This window comes from Sciurus carolinensis, chromosome 11 (genome assembly GCF_902686445.1).
Source record: "Sciurus carolinensis chromosome 11, mSciCar1.2, whole genome shotgun sequence".
NCBI lineage: Eukaryota > Metazoa > Chordata > Mammalia > Rodentia > Sciuridae > Sciurus > Sciurus carolinensis.
The window spans coordinates 20,951,846-20,969,828 of record NC_062223.1 but is presented as its reverse complement, the minus strand read 5'-3'; the positions used below and the strand labels follow the sequence as shown (position 1 = coordinate 20,969,828).

General features: G+C 36.9%; 2 protein-coding genes across 2 annotated transcripts; both read left to right on the top strand.

The window, feature by feature from the left end:
* The first annotated feature begins 218 nt into the window (after positions 1 to 218).
* LOC124959883 (olfactory receptor 10AG1-like) lies at positions 219 to 1,127 on the top strand. Its single transcript, XM_047518348.1, has one exon. The coding sequence runs from the start codon at positions 219 to 221 to the stop codon at positions 1,125 to 1,127; it is 909 nt and encodes a 302-aa protein (XP_047374304.1).
* A 13,993-nt stretch (positions 1,128 to 15,120) lies between these two features.
* On the top strand, positions 15,121 to 17,569 carry LOC124959980 (olfactory receptor 10AG1-like). Its single transcript, XM_047518486.1, has 2 exons — positions 15,121 to 15,136; positions 16,623 to 17,569. The coding sequence occupies exons 1-2, from the start codon at positions 15,121 to 15,123 to the stop codon at positions 17,567 to 17,569; spliced, it is 963 nt and encodes a 320-aa protein (XP_047374442.1).
* The last annotated feature ends 414 nt before the right edge of the window (positions 17,570 to 17,983 follow it).

Genomic DNA, 17,983 nt, shown 5'->3' with positions numbered 1-17,983 from the left:
ATTTGTTTCTGAAATAATTCATTTGCTTTTATTTCTTGAACCTATTTTAAATTCATATCACTTGATCTCTGAAATTTCAAATTTTAACTAGTAGAAACAATAATGATGGTAAAAATGATTTATGATGTTATAAAAATGTATTTATGGACCTAACTCCAGGTAACATAAGAGGTTGATGTGGTTCAAAATAGGAATAAATTAACTATGTTAAATTTACCATGTCTGCAGGTGAAGAGCCAGTTAGAAGAGAAACATCAAATGTCACTGTATTGATGGAATTCATTCTCTTGGGATTTTCCAACATTCCCCATTTAGAGTGGATGCTGTTTGGAATATTCTTATTCATATATGTGACTATTCTGACGTACAATAGCATTATCATAGTAGTAACGAAAACTGACCCTGCTCTTCAAACTCCTATGTATTTTTTTCTTAGCAACTTTTCAGTGTTGGAAATCTGTTATGTAACAGCCACTGTGCCAAGAATGCTAATGGACCTTTGTACACAGAGGGGAAATATTTCCTTGTATGCCTGTGCTACACAAATGTGTTTTGTCCTCTTGCTCGGAGGCACAGAGTGCCTTCTCCTGACAGCAATGGCCTATGACCGCTACGTGGCCATTTGTAACCCTCTGCACTACCCTGTAGTCATGAGTCACAAGGTCTGCATGCAGCTGGTAGCTGTCTCCTGGGTCAGTGGGATCCCAGTAGAAATTGGGCAAACCTACCAGATTTTCTCTTTGCCCTTTTGTGGGTCTCACAGAATTAACCACTTCTTCTGTGACATCCCTCCAGTCCTCAAGCTTGCTTGTGGTGACACTTTTGTGAATGAGATGGCAGTCTATGTAGTTGCAGTGGTGTTTGTCATGGTTCCATTTATCTTGATCTCCGTGTCCTATGGCAAAATCATCTCCAACATTCTGAAGTTGACATCAGCCAGAGGGAGGGCTAAAGCCTTCTCCACCTGCTCTTCTCACCTGATGGTTGTGGTCTTGTTCTATGGAACAGCTAGCATCACTTACCTACAACCCAAGTCAAATCAGTCTGAGGGAATGGGAAAACTGCTCTCTTTTCTACACCATTTTGATTCCAGCTTTGAATCCCATCATATACACTCTGAGGAATAAGGATATCACCACGGCACTGAGGAAACTACTAAGTTATGAACATAAGCAAAGATCTGAAAATTCAGCAAGAATTTGCTTGTAGTTTTCTCATTTAATTCCAGAAGGAAAATTTTCAAATATACTACAAGTGTTTAGCTACTTAACAATTTATATTCTTTTTAGCAAACCACCTTATTCTTCTACCTAATTTCTTCTACTCTCTCATTCTAGCATGTATTTGCTACACTTCTCTGATCTTATGGTTGGGTTTAGCCAAAGAAAAATCCCTGAAGAAGGCATGATGGTGGTAAAAAAAGCATTTCATATCTTAACTTTTTTCTTTTTCATTTTTCCATCTCCATTTCTTCTTGTATTCCTAGTCATTTTAAGCCTATAAATCCTGTTCACTTCTCTATTATTCCAGATCTCACTGATTTCTGCTAGCTTCATTCACACCTATGGTAACTTCAGGTCTTGCTGGGTAATACAAAATATATTTCCATCTGAACCATGAAAATGTGATTCTGTTTGGAATAAACAGGTCTTTTCAGATGTAGTTAAGTAAGGATTTTGAAATAAGATTTATGACGGGCACCAATTGAAGGAAGTTTTCTTACAAGACACAAAATACTGAAGTTTAGAAAACAGACACAGAGAACATTGTATGAAGGTGGAGGAAGAGACTGGAGTGATTCAGGCACAAACCAGGGAAGATAAGAACCAACCAAAGCTGCAAGAACCAAGGAATGATCCTCTCTTAAGGCCTTTGGAGGAGGTGAGACCCCACAAAACCCAGTTTGGACAGTGACCTTGAGAACATAAGAGATTGATATCACATTGTTTTCAGTCACCAATTTGTGTAGATGCGTTCATTTGGGTCTAGGAATGAACTATCCCATGTAAATTATGCTCTGATTAAAGTCTTTTATTTAAATGATCCACAATGAGTTTTGTATCCAGCTGTCTCAGCTAATGTATCATCCACCTTTTCTTCTATATGTCTACTCATTTTGGCTCACAAATTGACATTTTTTTCTTTTATGTAAAATAAAACTAATTATCCTTTTATTTAGTGAACTGAATCAATGAAATACCATCTCATAGGATTAATTTTTTTCCCCACAATTAGGCCACACATTAGTTCCAAAGTGTTTATGAAAGTGTATGTATCTGTAACATTGATAGACCAACTGGTTATCAAAGGGAAGTGACTTAGAGTATGGAGTAGATGTATACCCTAACAGTATTCAGCCCCTCAAGATAGTCCTCTAGAGCAGATCCACTGAGGAAACCCCACTTCCCTAAGAAGGAGAAAAGAATGTAAATCTCAGCATGTCATTATAATTAAGAAAACACATACCTGTAAAAATTGCCAAATCAGTTATCAAATACATTTTTCTATCGATTTGTGTCAATATTAGACCTAAAGAAAAACATGATTGCTTTGTTTTCTGTTCTTCAATTATTTGGTGACTCACCAGACTAAGCCAAGTACATTCATAAAGGCTTTAGTTTAATGACAAGAAATATGGTTCAGTGATATAAAGGAAAATTCAGTCAATTATCTGGGGTCTGAGAGACACTCGGCATCAGGAAATTTCCGCCTTTCCCCATTTCCCCACATACCAGGCTGTACTCTTGCTTGGCCTCAGATGTCCTATGCTGGGAATCTGGATTTGAGGCTGAGAGAGTATGGGAAGTAGAGATGGGGTCTCATCTCTCCTGGTTATGTCATATCATGGCAGCCAGGCTGTCAGTCAAACACATTAGGACTTTTGACAACCACCAATAAAGAAGTGAGTGACATTACCAGAGTTGTTTTGGACCTTCCACAGAACATCCTAAAGCACACTGTCCTATCTTAATGAAAGGATTCTCAACTAGGCATACTAGAGATAAGGACTCCTTCCCCAGATCAAATGCAAATCCACTCTGTCACCACAAAGGTAAGGGCTAATTTCAATATTTTGTAAGTTACTGCCAGAGTTTCTAACTCAACATTTGAAGGAAATAGGAATTTATCATCTCAGAGCATCTGTAGGTGGTATCTGGTGCAGGGTGGCTGGTTTCTGTGCTTGGATCTCCATGGCGGAATTCACGGTGTGGAGACTGTGAGGGAGAATATTTGGTTCTAGCTCAGCTAGGTTGTTTGCAGCATGGAGTTCTTGTGGTGGTAAATTCCAGGTGCATTTTTCTGGAAGAATGCCAGCTGGGGACCAAGGATTAGCTCCTGGAAACCAACCACACGGAGTCCTCCTACTGTCTTTCAATTATTGCTCACTGAATCCCAGATTGCTGACTCTGACCGCCAAACCTGAATTTTAAAAGGTTTATGTGATTCAGTCAGGTTTACAATGCTAATAACCCTAATTAAAAGCAATTGAAGTTTGTCCTTAATGATAAATGTGAAAAGATTTTTGAGGGGAGTACTGGGAATTGAACTCAGGGGCACTCGACCACTGAGCAACATACCCAGCCCTATTGTGTATTTTCTTTAGAGATAGAGTCTCACTGAGTTGCTTAGCAACTCACTCAAGCCAGTGTGAAATGATTTTACAGCAACATATAGATTATTCTTTGAATAGGTAGGAAGTGGTGCATGCATAGGAGGAAACGAAGTTTGGGGCCATCTTAAAATTGTATTTAATAAAGTTATAAAGTAATAAAAAACAAAATATATGATATACAATGTATGATAGCAACAATGTGTTTATTTTTATTTGATGTCACAAGTAATAAAAAGTAATATATAGAACGTACTCCGGCACACAAGCAGCTTCAGGGACCAGGATAGGGCAGCCAGAGACCTCCCCAAGTAGCCTGGACCCCTGCGGTGGGAGGTGCCTTCCAAGGCTAGCTTCTCAGACCAGACCGCCCAGTGAGAGGTTTTCTACATAGAACCAGCCACAAGTCCCCGAACCAACGAAGAGCTTCAATCTGCAAGCAGCCTCTGGGATCAGGGCAGGGCAGCCAGAGACCTCTTCAGGCGGCTCTGCCCACTCTGGCTGCAGGCTCTCTTCACAGGGCGATCCAAGATGGCAGCCTAGAGGGAGACTGCACCCCCAGTCGCTCCAGAACCCAGGAGTTAAGAAGGGGAGGCATTGAGAGACTCGGACTGAAATAGAGCCACAGGTGAGTCTGCCCACTGGGTAAAGCTCGACCCGGGTGGCAGGCCCAGATAGAGGTGGCTTATCAGAGCAGGGCAGGGCAGCTAGAGTCTTCCCAAGGTAGCCTTCCACACTCCGGCAGTGGGCTCCTCCCACACGGCCAGCTGCACAGTGCAGGCCCACAGTGAGAGCATTTCCGCACAGAACCAGATCCAAACCGTGGAACCAGTAGGGGGCTAGGGGCAGTTTTCTTCGGATGCGCTGCTTTATCAGATTCCTCCAAGACATCAGGCTACTGAAGGCTGGGAGGTGATACACTGGAAATCTACTGGGACACTATAAGCCAATAGCAGAAAACTGCAATGTCTCAGGGTCCCACTGACAGCTGACCAATATGAGAAAACAAGGGAAGAAAATGTCCCAAACAAACCTAGATACTACATCAATAAAACCCAATGACAGCACAGCAGAAGAAATGTCAGAAAGGGAGTTCAGAATGTACGTAATTAAAACGATCAGGGAAGCTAATGAGGAGATGAAAGAGCAAATGCAGGCATTGAAGGAGGAGATGAAAGAGCAAATGCAGGCATTAAATGATCGCACCAATCAACAGTTAAAAGAGCAAATACGGGAAGCAAGAGATCATTTCAATAAAGAGTTAGAGATACTGAAAAAAAAAACAAACTGAAATACTTGAAATGAAGGAAACAATAAACCAAGTTAAAAACTCCATAGAAAGCATAACCAATAGGATAGAACACCTGGAAGACAGAACCTCAGACATTGAAGACAAATTATTTAATCTTGAAAGCAAAGTTGGCCAAACAGAAAAGATGGTAAGAAATCATGAACAGAATCTACAAGAATTATGGGATATCATGAAAAGGCCAAATTTAAGAATTATTGGGATTGAGGAAGGCTTAGAGAAACAAACCAAAGGAATGAACAATCTATTCAATGAAATAATAACAGAAAATTTCCCAAATCTGAAGAATGAAATGGAAAACCAAGTACAAGAGGCTTATAGAACTCCAAACATACAAAATTACAACAGACCCACACCAAGGCACATTATTATGAAAATACCTAACATACAAAATGAAGACAGAATTTTAAAGGCCACGAGAGAAAAGAATCAAATTACATTCAGAGGGAAACCAATAAGAATATCAGCAGATTTTTCAATCCAGACCCTAAAAGCTAGAAGGGCCTGGAACAACATATACCAAGCCCTGAAAGAAAACGGATGCCAACCAAGAATCTTATACCCAGCAAAACTTACCTTCAAATTTGACGATGAAATAAGTTCCTTCCATGATAAACAAAAGCTAAAGGAATTTACAAAAAGAAAGCCAGCATTACAGAATATTCTCAGCAAAATATTCCATGAGGAAGAGATGAAAAACAACGATGCAAATCAGCAACAGGAGGCGCTAGCCTAAAGGAATAGCCAAATAAAGGAGAAACCAAATCATGTCAAAAACAAATATGAGTCAATTGACTGGGAATACAAATCATATCACAATAATAACCCTGAATGTCAATGGCCTGAATTCATCAATCAAAAGACACAGACTGGCAGATTGGATTAAAAAGAAAAATCCAACAATATGCTGCCTGCAAGAGACTCATCTCATAGAAAGAGACACCCATAGACTAAAGGTGAAAGGATGGGGAAAAACATACCATGCACACGGACACAGCAAAAAAGCTGGAGTATCCATCCTCATTTCAGATAATGTGGACTTCAAGCCAAAACTAGTCAGAAGGGATAAAGAAGGACATTACATGCTGCTTAAGGGAAGCATAAATCAGCAAGACATAACAATCATAAATATCTATGCCCCGAACATTGGCTCATCCATGTACGTCAAACAAATCCTTCTCAATTCCAGAAATCAAATAGACCACAACACAATAATACTAGGTGATTTTAACACACCTCTCTCACCACTGGATAGATCGTCCAAACAAAAATTGAATAAAGAAACTATAGATCTCAACAACACAATCAACAATTTAGACTTAACAGACATATGTAGAATATACCATCCAACAAAGAATGAATACACTTTTTTCTCAGCAGCACATGGATCCTTCTCTAAAATAGACCATATTTTATGCCACAAAGCTACTGTTAGCAAATACAAGAAGATAGAGATGCTACCTTGTACTCTATCAGATCATAATGGATTGAAATTAGAAATAAATGACAGAATAAAAAACAGAAACTTCTCCAATACCTGGAGATTAAATAATACACTATTATAGGATGAATGGATAACAGAAGACATCAGGAGGGAAATAAAAAAATTCTTAGAAGTAAACGAGAACAAAGACTCATCATATCAAAATCTCTGGGACACTATGAAAGCAGTACTTAGAGGAAGATTTATTTCATGGGGTGCATTCAAAAAAAGAAGTAGAAATCAACAAATAAATGACTTAACACTACAGCTCAAAGCGCTAGAAAAAGAAGAGCAGACCAATACCAGAAGTAGTAGAAGACAGGAAATAGTTAAGATCAGAGCCGAAATCAACGAAATCGAAACAAAAGAAACAATTGGAAAAATTAACAAAATAAATAGTTGGTTCTTTGAAAAAATAAATAAAATTGATAAACCCTTAGCCACACTAACAAAGAGAAAGAGGGAGAAAACTCAAATTACTAAAATTCGGAATGAACAAGGAAACATCACAACAGACACGAGTGAAATACAAAACATAATTAGAAACTATTTTGAAAATCTATACTCCAACAAAACAGAAAACCTCGAAGACATCAACAAATTTCTAGAGACATATGAATTACCTAAACTGAACGAGGAGGACATACACAACTTAAATAAACTAATTTCAAGCAATGAAATAGAAGAGGTCATCAAAAGCCTACCAACAAAGAAAAGTCCAGGACCAGATGGGTTCTCAGCCGAGTTCTACAAAACCTTTAAAGAAGAGCTCATTCCAATACTCCTCAAACTTTTCCATGAAATAGAAGAGGAGGGAACCCTCCCAAACTCGTTCTATGAAGCCAATATCACCCTGATACCTAAACCAGACAGAGACACATCCAGGAAAGAAAATTTCAGACCAATATCCTTAATGAACATCGACGCAAAAATTCTCAACAAAATTTTAGCAAATCGCATACAAATATATATTAAAAAGATAGTGCACCACGATCAAGTGGGTTTTATCCCAGGGATGCAAGGTTGGTTCAACATTCGGAAATCAATAAATGTCATTCACCATATCAACAGACTTAAAGTTAAGAATCACATGATTATTTCAATAGATGCAGAAAAAGCATTCGATAAAATACAGCATCCCTTCATGCTCAAAACACTAGAAAAAATTGGGGTAGTGGGAACATTCCTTAACATTATAAAGGCAATCTACGCTAAGCCCATGGCTAATATCATTCTAAATGGTGAAAAACTGAAAGCGTTCCCCCTAAAAACTGGAACAAGGCAGGGATGCCCTCTTTCACCGCTTCTATTCAACATCGTCCTTGAGACTCTAGCCAGAGCAATCAGACAAACCAAAGAAATTAAAGGGATACGAATAGGAAAAGAAGAACTCAAACTATCCCTGTTCGCTGATGACATGATTATATATTTAGAGGAACCTGGAAATTCCACCAGAAAACTTTTAGAACTCATAAGTGAATTCAGTAAAGTAGCAGGTTACAAGATCACTGCTCATAAATCCAATGCATTTTTATACATAAGTGATGAATCTTCAGAAAGAGAAATTAGGAAAACTACCCCATTCACAATAGCATCGAAAAAAATAAAATACTTGGGAATCAATCTCACAAAAGAGGTGAAAGACCTCTACAATGAGAACTACAGAACACTAAAGAAAGAAATTCAAGAAAACCTTAGAAGATGGAAAGATCTCCCATGTTCCTGGATAGGCAGAATTAATATTGTCAAAATGGCTATACTACCTAAAGTGCTATACAGATTCAATGCAATTCCAATTAAAATCCCAATGATGTAACTTGCAGAAATAGAGCAAGCAATTATGAAATTCATCTGGAAGAATAAAAAACCTAGAATAGCTAAAGCAATCCTCAGTAGCAAGAGCGAAGCAGGGGGTATTGCAATACCAGATCTTCAACTCTACTACAAAGCAATAGTAACAAAAATGGCATGGTATTGGTACCAAAATAGGTAGATCAATGGTACAGAATAGAGGACATGGACACAAACCCAAATAAATACAATTTTCTCATACTAGACAAAGGTTCCAAAAATATGCAATGGAGGAAAGATAGCCTCTTCAACAAATGGTGCTGGGAAAACTGGAAAACCATATGCAATAGAATGAAATTAAACCCCTATCTCTCACCCTACACAAAACTCAACTCAAAATGGATCAAGGACCTCGGAATCAGACCAGAGACCCTGCATCTTATAGAAGAAAAAGTAGGTCCAAATCTTCAACTTGTTGGCTTAGGATCAGACTTCCTTAACAGGACTCCCATAGCACAAGAAATAAAGCAAGAATCAACAACTGGGATAGATTCAAACTAAAAAGCTTTCTCTCAGCAAAGGAAACTATCAGAAATGTGAAGAGAGAGCCTACGGAGTGGGAGAATATCTTTGCCAACCATACCTCAGATAGAGCGCTAATTTCCAGAATCTATAAAGAACTCAAAAAACTCTACCCCAAGAATACAAATAATCCAATCAACAAATGGTCTAAGGAAATGAACAGACACTTCACAGAAGAAGATGTACAAGTAATCAACAGATATATGAAGAAATGTTCAACATCCCTAGTAATAAGGGAAATGCAAATCAAAACTACCCTAAGATTTCATCTCACCCCAATTAGAATGGCGATTATCAAGAATACAAGCAACAATAGGTGTTGGCGAGGATGTGGTGAAAAAGGAACACTCATACATTGCTGGTGGGGTTGCAAATTAGTGCAGCCACTCTGGAAAGCAGTGTGGAGATTCCTCAGAAAGCTTGGAATGGAAACACCATTTGACCCAGCTATCCCACTCCTTGGCCTATACCCAAAGGACTTAAAATCAGCATACTACAGAGATACAGCCACATCAATGTTCATTGCTGCTCAATTCACCATAGCCAGATTGTGGAACCAACCTAGATGCCCTTCAGTTGATGAATGGATAAAGAAACTGTTGCATATTTATTCAATGGAATATTACTCCGCAATGAAGAATGATAAAATTATGGCATTTGTAGGCAAATGGACGAAATTGGAGAATATCATGCTAAGTGAAATAAGCCAATCTCAAAAAACTAAATGACGAATGATCTCGCTGATAAGCGGATGAGGACATATAATGGGGGTTGGGAGGTGTTAGCATTAGGTTTAGGGTTAGGTTTAGGGTTAGGGATAAGGAGAGCGGTAAGAATGAAGGAAAGAAGGACTGTATCGAGGGAAAAGAGGGGTGGGAGGGGTGGGGGGGAAGGGAAAAAAAATAAACATCATTGCCCTATGTAAACGTATGATTACACAAATGGTATGCCTTGACTCTATGTACAAATAGAGAAACAACATGTATCCCATTTGTATACAATTAAAAATTAAAAAAAAGAAATTATGAAATTGAAAAAAAAAGTTATATATAACTTCCCTAGAAAATTTTAATCAAAATTCCATATCTGTATGTATACAAACATCACTACATAAGTATATACATGATTCTAATGAGAAAACACAATCTCAATCATCACCATTCCAAGTTTTTTATTACTAAATATTTAAAGTATATTAATTATGTTGAATTCAAGAAAATAGTTTTCTTCCATAAAATAAATATAAGAGAAAGTTCAGTTTAACCTCCTTTAACTATTTTCAACAGTTTCTGAATTATCTGTAGGAAGTTCTGACTCAGTTGTATATAGTTTGATATATGTGTCTACCATTAAAAACAGATCATGTTTTGTATCAAAATTTATGTTAAACAGAGCCAAGTTACTTGACCTTTGGTCTGTCAAAGTGTTCCTCAAGTATGCTTTGAGAAGCTTTCATCCATTTTCATAATGTTCATTCTCAACCTTCATTCCAGGAAGAATACACAGAACCTTCAGTAATGCATATACATTAGGAAAAAAACTTGATATCAGGCAGATGGAGGGCTTCATAAATGGTGGGTGGAAGCTCTATCTTTCCCTCTGTGTTTCCATTTCATTCTCTGTAAGGCGTATGTAGGTCACTTAATCACTGAATATCTTTGCCTACAGGCCTTTCATGAATACATCAGCCATCGGTAATCTGCCTACATACGTGGTACCTATGTTGAGCTCTCATGCTTTGAAAAGGTGGCTGTTCTTCCAGAAGGCAACACTCTGTGTGACCTCTGCTAGTAGCTCTCTGGAGTTGTTTTTTAACTAAGTCTTTTAGATATAAAATGTACTACTACCATGGATCCAGTTGTCAGATATTGTTATCAATTTTGAAGAAATAAATTTTGAGGATGTGTAAGAAAAGCACAAATCTTATGAAATGTCACAATGAAGCCTACTGTTGACTTTTGACTATTATGAGTTTTAAGCATGTTAAAATCTGAAACAGACAGTTAAGGGAATTAACCAGAGAGTTGTGTGCTCACCAAACAGATTTCAGAATAGATTTTGTCTCTGTCGAATGATCTTAAAGAACAAGTTACTGTAAAAGTTTGAGTGGAAGAGACTGCCATTGTTCTTCCACATCTGGTTCTTGCTGTTTACACCCTCTTGAACCTATATCTTCATAAGCCTACACCCTCATTTTAGCAGGTAAATGTTGAATGCTTCTGCTTCATGCTGAAGACAGAATCAGAGGCCTTTGATATAGACAACTTGTCTGTTTTCTTTTTCCATGACTATATCTACTGCCTTGTCTTGGTTTATAAGGAAAACCTGGAAAACCTACAAAATAAATGTTTTGCTCTTTATCTAGAAGTAATACAGAAAATATTGTTGTCATTTTTGGTGAAGAAAACCAATTTTGTAGAGTTTATTTCAATCTAAATAAAATGGGAATTTTGTTTTAAAAAAGAAGATAGTATTCAATTCTAAGAGTTAGGTGTTAATTAATTAATTAATTAATTTTGGTATCAGGGATTGAACCCAGAGACACTTAACCCCTGAGACACCTCCCAGCCCCTTATTTTATTTTATTATTAAGATTTTCTTTAGACATAGCAATTTGCTAAGTTCTTCATGGCCTCTCTAAGTTACTGAGACTGGCTTTGAACCTGCAAACTTCCTGCCTCAACCTCCCAGTTCTCTGGGATTATAGGCAGGAGCAACCACACCCTGCTGAGATATCTCAATCCAGGCATTAGAAGAGCAAAGGTTGACAATTCAAACAGTGCCAATTGGAGAGGTATCGTTACCCTCATACACTACTGTCAGAAATGGTAAAACAACTTTGAAAAACATTTGACAGTGTCCTAAAATTTTAAGCAGAAATCTGAAATTCTACCCAACCATTCCACTCCAAAATATATCCCCAAAGAACACTTATTTTAAGGAAATGAAATGAAAACATATGCAAATATAAAATTTATTCATGATAATATACAACATCTCCATTTATAATTACACAAAGCTAGAGCTAATCAAAAGTCAGTTGAGGAAATAAGCAAATTGTGGTGTATTTAGTCAGTGCACTTTTATTCAGAAACAACAATTAGTGAACTATGATATACACAGGAACTTGGATGACTCTTCCATCCTCACCCTGAAGGAGAGACTGCACACATAAGAGTACATTCTGAATAATTATGAATGACTTACAAGTTAAGAAAGCCAGTCAGTGCTTTCCTAGGGTGAAGAGTGGAGGGAGGAGGTGTCCCAAACTTGCATGAGGAGGAGTTTATGGAAAATGCAAATATTCTATACCTTGATTATGATGATGGTATCAGAAGCATACATATCTGATATCTCATTGAATTTTAAATCTCATTGAAAATATTTTAAACTTTGTAGTTCATTTAGTGAAAATTTACCTCATATTATCATTACCTAAATAGCAAGATGATAATGAAAAATAATACTGATGTTGTATAAGGTGCAAGTATACCTGTCAAAAAAATTAAATACATGGTCATGCACCATGATAATTATTATGTTGTAGAAAGTATTCATGATAAACTTAAATATTAATGGCTATATATTGTAGCATTATATTTTGCTTTTGAAACTTTTTCAGAAATATAGGGTGTGCCATGTAAGAGAAGTTACTTTTAACTTCCCTTTTCACTCCCAGAACTATCTGGCATTAGACAATAAATACATTGTGTTAATAACAGCATTCTAACACTGATAATAATTGGCCAGATTTGATTTGAAAAAAAGAAGCATATGTAAGAACTACTTTAAAAATAAAATCACCAGGGTGATGTCAAGTAACTATATTAAATTTTTTTAAATTCCAAGAAAGTACAGCAAGCAAAGACCTCAAAAGAGCAAGGTTTTAAAGACTTTGACTCTTTGATCTGTAAGTGTAAGGAATCCAGTCTCCCAACCACATGTCAATCTGCATTACGCCCGCCTCTCCCGTTACAGGAACCCAGCCTCCTAAGCCCGCCTCTCCCTTTACAGGAATTTCCCGCTTACGTTGCCGTAATCTTCCTGCCTTCTACATTATGTTCTAATATGTCATTGGTCCATCAGTCAGTCTGTAATAATTCTCCTCCGCGAGTGGTTCCTCCCAGCCTGCAAAATTCCTATATCTGAGGAGAACCCTGCGCCATCTTCCTTCTTTTCCTTCTTTTCTTTTCCCCAGCGGACGCGTCCACATAAAATAAAGTTCCTCGTGTGGGACCTGTGTCTGCAGAGCGTTTTTCTGGGAGTTATCCACGAACAAAAACTGCCCCTAACATCTGGCTAACAGTAAGCAAATTCTAAATCTAGACTTGCTGGAACGTCAAGTGGGGTCTAAAGGGAGGACAGGGTGCAGGAGGCTCTGAGTGCTGAAATACTGTTTAGATGAAATCAAGACAGAGGATGAACAAGGTTAGGTGTGGAGCCAGGTGCCAAAAGGAAAACCACTTGGGATTTCTTTCTGGAGTAAGTGTTCTTCAAATCCACACAGCAACAGCTGTCTGACCTAACAAAAAGGGAAAGTAGACCAGCACAGCCACTTCCAGGCACCCCAGGGCATACCAGTGCAGGCTGGTGAGAATCTGTTGGAGTTGTTCATTGGTCTCTGAATCTGAAGGGGATGACTTAGGCCATAGGTGAAATGAATGACCAGATTTCTTTAGTTATAGATCATTTTTAATCAGCATATAATGTTTTATGTGTGGACTCTAACTAGTTTCCCCAATGTCATACGGGTTAAAGTGATGTGCATTATGTGTTGATGCTCTGTATGGTGTGTTTCCTCTATATGGTCTGTATTCAATTTTAAGTTCTCTGAGTGCTAGTTGTCCAACAGGGACTACAAAAATGGCTTAGGGAACTCAACAGTGGGGTACAGATTAAAGGAACTCGAGTTTCCTAGATGCTACATGGAAAATTGTACTGTGTAAAGGACTTGCTTGTTTTGCTAAGTCATTGGCCTATCTCAAGTATTTTTTCCAGTTTCTTGGATATTTTATATGTCTTATAGAATAATAAACATCCTTTCTAGTGAAGGATATGCTTTCTAATGAAGATTAGATAAATCTGCTTTAATTCTGAATGGACATTCAATGTGTCCCAGATGGTAGTAAAGTCGAGATTGTGGTAATTCATGAGTGCAGTTCTTATTTGTGGATATAAGTGAAAAAACCACAAGAGGGAAAAAAATTGATAATAAAAAAGTAAAGGGGGAGGTGGTATGAAAGAAGGTGAAATGAGACAGACATTTTTACCCTATGTACATGTATGATTACATGAATGGTGTGAATCTACATGGTGCACAAACATAGAAATGAAAATTTGTACCCCATTTGTGTACAATGAATCAAAATGCAGTCTGTAAAAAAAAAAAATGTATGGAGCAGCAACGTAGATGCATGCAGTAGTAAAGGAAAACAGATTCAAAACCTCCAAGGATTATATTTTTAGAAACCCACTGTCCATGCTCCTGGAAACCCAAACAGGAAGGCACAAAATCGATTCCACATACTTATGATTATAGGCTCATAACTTCTTGCTTGAGACTATTCTCCACATATACCTGTAAACAGTTAAATAGGATAGGGTGTTTGGATGAAACTTTCTTCTTTTCTTTCTGCCTTAATCTTGTTTAAAATATTTATTTGGGGGATAGTCTGTGATTTTCAAGCACCATACTTTTACTGAAGCCTGAGTAGTCAGCACTACACCAATTTTAAAATACCTAGATATTTGTCAGCATGCATGACGTGCTTTAATTTTCACAAATATGAATTTAGGGTTCAAGTGATTCAGCTTTGAAAAGGTCTCTCACCAACCCAAATAGGGAGACTCAAAGCTGAGAATTGTATGTTACACAATATGTGTCACATTTACTAGAAGCCTGGATGGTCTGAACCTGAAAAAATAAATAAATAAATAAGTGAAGAAGGGACATCCACCTCACTTGCTGAAGTCCTTAAATATGATGCTTTGAAAGGTTTTAACTTCCTGTGGCATGAATTGCTGGACAGTTAAGTGATATTTCACTACCAAAATTCCTTCCTCAGAGGGAGGCTCTAGGTCACAGAGGGGCTGGACAGAAGGATGAGTCTATCCAAAAGCCACAACCGAGAAAAATGAACCTGAACGCTTGCCAAACAGAAGCAATCCTCTAGAAATTAAATTGATACACAAGAGAAGATGTTCCCCAAGGTTAGCAGGACTATTGCTATTTAAGAACAATTCATGTTTCCTGCAAATGAACCTGATAGAGAATGAGTGTCTTCCCAAGAAAGAGCTGAAAAGTTTATACAATAAAAGTCACTTAACACTGTCATAGACTGCTTCATGCAAATCTATAAAGGTAGGCTTTATCTGTGTTGTTAGACTATTTTATTCAACGATAATTGTCAATTAATAAAACAGAAAAACATGAAAATCTAACATCCAAACCTGAAAATTCATTACCTATATAATACATGCATATCTTAAATTTTATATTATAAATTGAACAATATTGAATATATGTAAATAATGATAATGCCACTTATGAGGTAAACAATTTATTTAAAGTAAACTTGAAAACAAGTACAAAAAATATTGAAACATGAAGATATTTGGTCACTTTTATTTGTCAGATTATTAAGTCAAAAACTTCAGCTAAAGGGTCTAGAAGGTATACAAGAATAATCAGTCTGAACAGATAAGAAGTACATAAATATTTATTTTGGAATTCTGGAGAAAAATTATTTAGAGAGCTTTATGGGAATTGACAAACACTGCTGACTTCTTCCTTCAGTGATTTTAACATGAAGGATGAAGAGAGTTTTGTATTGTTTCATTTTATCTGCCAATTCTATTTTTATGCCCTAGCCAGTTCCCTGATCAGGGTAAATCATATCTGGGTTTAATCAAAGCTGTATCATTATTAGACAGTTTTATGAAGGGAAAATAGAGAAAAGAAGCTGTATTTTTTAACCAGGAAATTATATGAAAATGAGACTCTCATATGTGAAGGAAAGGAATATGAAAGCAATAAGAGAATTAGTCATCTTTATTGAGCTAAATATTAATAATAATAATAATTATTAATTATTTTGTATTAGTATTTGTATTATATAATTATTAATAATTTTGTATTCATCCTGGGTACATTGAATCAATGGACTAGCACGGGGTAGGCAGGCAGTCTACCACTAAGGAACACCACCAGACCCAATTAGTATTTTTAATACTCTGGACAGCAGTTATTAAAAGGAGAAGATAATAAACAGCATGCTGAGACTAAGGTATTTATTTTTTACAATATTTGTGGTGGAGGTGCACAAAGTTTAACAATAATAATAAACCTATTTGTTCCTTTAGAAACAAAGTATTGGTTTAAGAATGTATATTCTCATTGGTGTATTTAAGGAGAAATTACAAATTATTTTGACTAAGAATAGAATAAAAACTTTGAGGGTAGCAAAAGAAAGTGAAATATCACTACTGATACAGTGAAAAACAACAAATTAAAAAAAAAAGAGAAAAAGTATATAACATAATTCCAACCTTAAGGAAAACATAATAAAAATATTATTTCTCCACAAATGTTCTAAACAATAATGCACATTTCTCAATAACATTGGTATCATTATACTCACATCTAATAAATAAATTCAATCTTACTTCTTCATTTTTAACTGCATGGGAAGCTTTAAAGTTCATTTCATAGAAAAAGAGCAATCAAATTATAAAAATAATTTAAGGGTTTATAAAGTACATTCATTCACCTAAGCTAGATAACATAAGAATTCAATGTAGTTACAAAGAATAATAAATTAACCATCTTGAATTTGTAATATCTGCAGATGGGGATCAAATTGAAATAGAAAAATCAAACACGACAATGCTGGAATTTGTTCTCTTGGGATTTTCTGATATTCCCCATCTCCAGTGGATGCTATTTGGTATATTTTTACTCATGTACCTGGCTATTCTGATGTGGAATAGCATTATCATACTAATTACACAAACTGACCCTGCTCTTCAAAACCCCATGTATTTCTTCCTAAGCAATTTTTCCCTTGTGGAAATCTGTTATGTAACTGTCACTATCCCAAAAATGCTAATGGACCTTTGTACACAGAGGGGAAATATTTCCTTGTATGCCTGTGCTACACAAATGTGTTTTGTCCTCTTGCTCGGAGGCACAGAGTGCCTCCTCCTGACAGCGATGACCTATGACCACTACGTGGCCATTTGTAACCCTCCGCACTACCCTGTAGTCATGAGTCACAAGGTCTGCACACAGCTGGTGGCTGCCTCTTGGCTCAGTGCAATTCCAGCTGTGATTGGACAAACCTACCAGATTTTCTCTTTGCCCTTTTGTGGGTCTCACAGAATTAACCACTTCTTCTGTGACATCCCTCCAGTCCTCAAGCTTGCTTGTGGTGACACTTTTGTGAATGAAATGGCAGTCTATGAAGTTGCAGTAGTGTTTGTAATGGTTCCATTTCTGTTGACCCTCGCCTCCTATGGCAAAATCATCTCCAGTATTCTGAAGTTGTCATCAGCCAGAGGGAAGGCTAAAGTCTTCTCCACCTGCTCTTCTCACCTGATGGTTGTGGTCTTGTTCTATGGAACAGTTAGTATCACTTACTTGCAGCCCAAACCAAATCAATCTGAAAGAATGGGCAAACTGATTTCTCTCTTCTACACCATTTTGATCCCAATTTTGAATCCCATCATATACACTCTGAGGAACAAAGACATCATGGTGTCACTGAGAAAACTACTAGCTAAAGTATTAACATGAGGCAAAAACCTAAAAAAACAGAAATAACTTGCTAATGGGTTTATAATGTTGCTACAAACAAATGAGTTTTGTTGCTATATTCTCAAATAATGATAGTTAATATTTAGTAAAGATCCTGATTATGTCAAGGAATCTTTGTTTTATAGCATTTAGGTGAGGGTTTTAGTATAATCAGAGAACAAATTAAGAGAATGATAAGATCTATTTTGAATATGAATCTTTCCTCTCATGGCTAACTATACAGTCCAGAGTCTTCCCAAGCAGCACATTAAGGATGGTTAACTGTGTCATAAACCAGTCTTTAGGATCATGATCTGGGATGAGTTTTCTTTAATCTTCTGATTCCTCCAGATTAATATGCTGCTCATTATGTTTGTATTTACCAGTGGAATTTGACCCATAGCTATGATGGTA

What these genes read in the sequence shown, in the direction of transcription:
- LOC124959883 (XM_047518348.1), top strand. Translation starts at nt 219, where the DNA reads ATGTCTGCAGGTGAAGAGCCAGTTAGAAGAGAAACATCAAATGTCACT.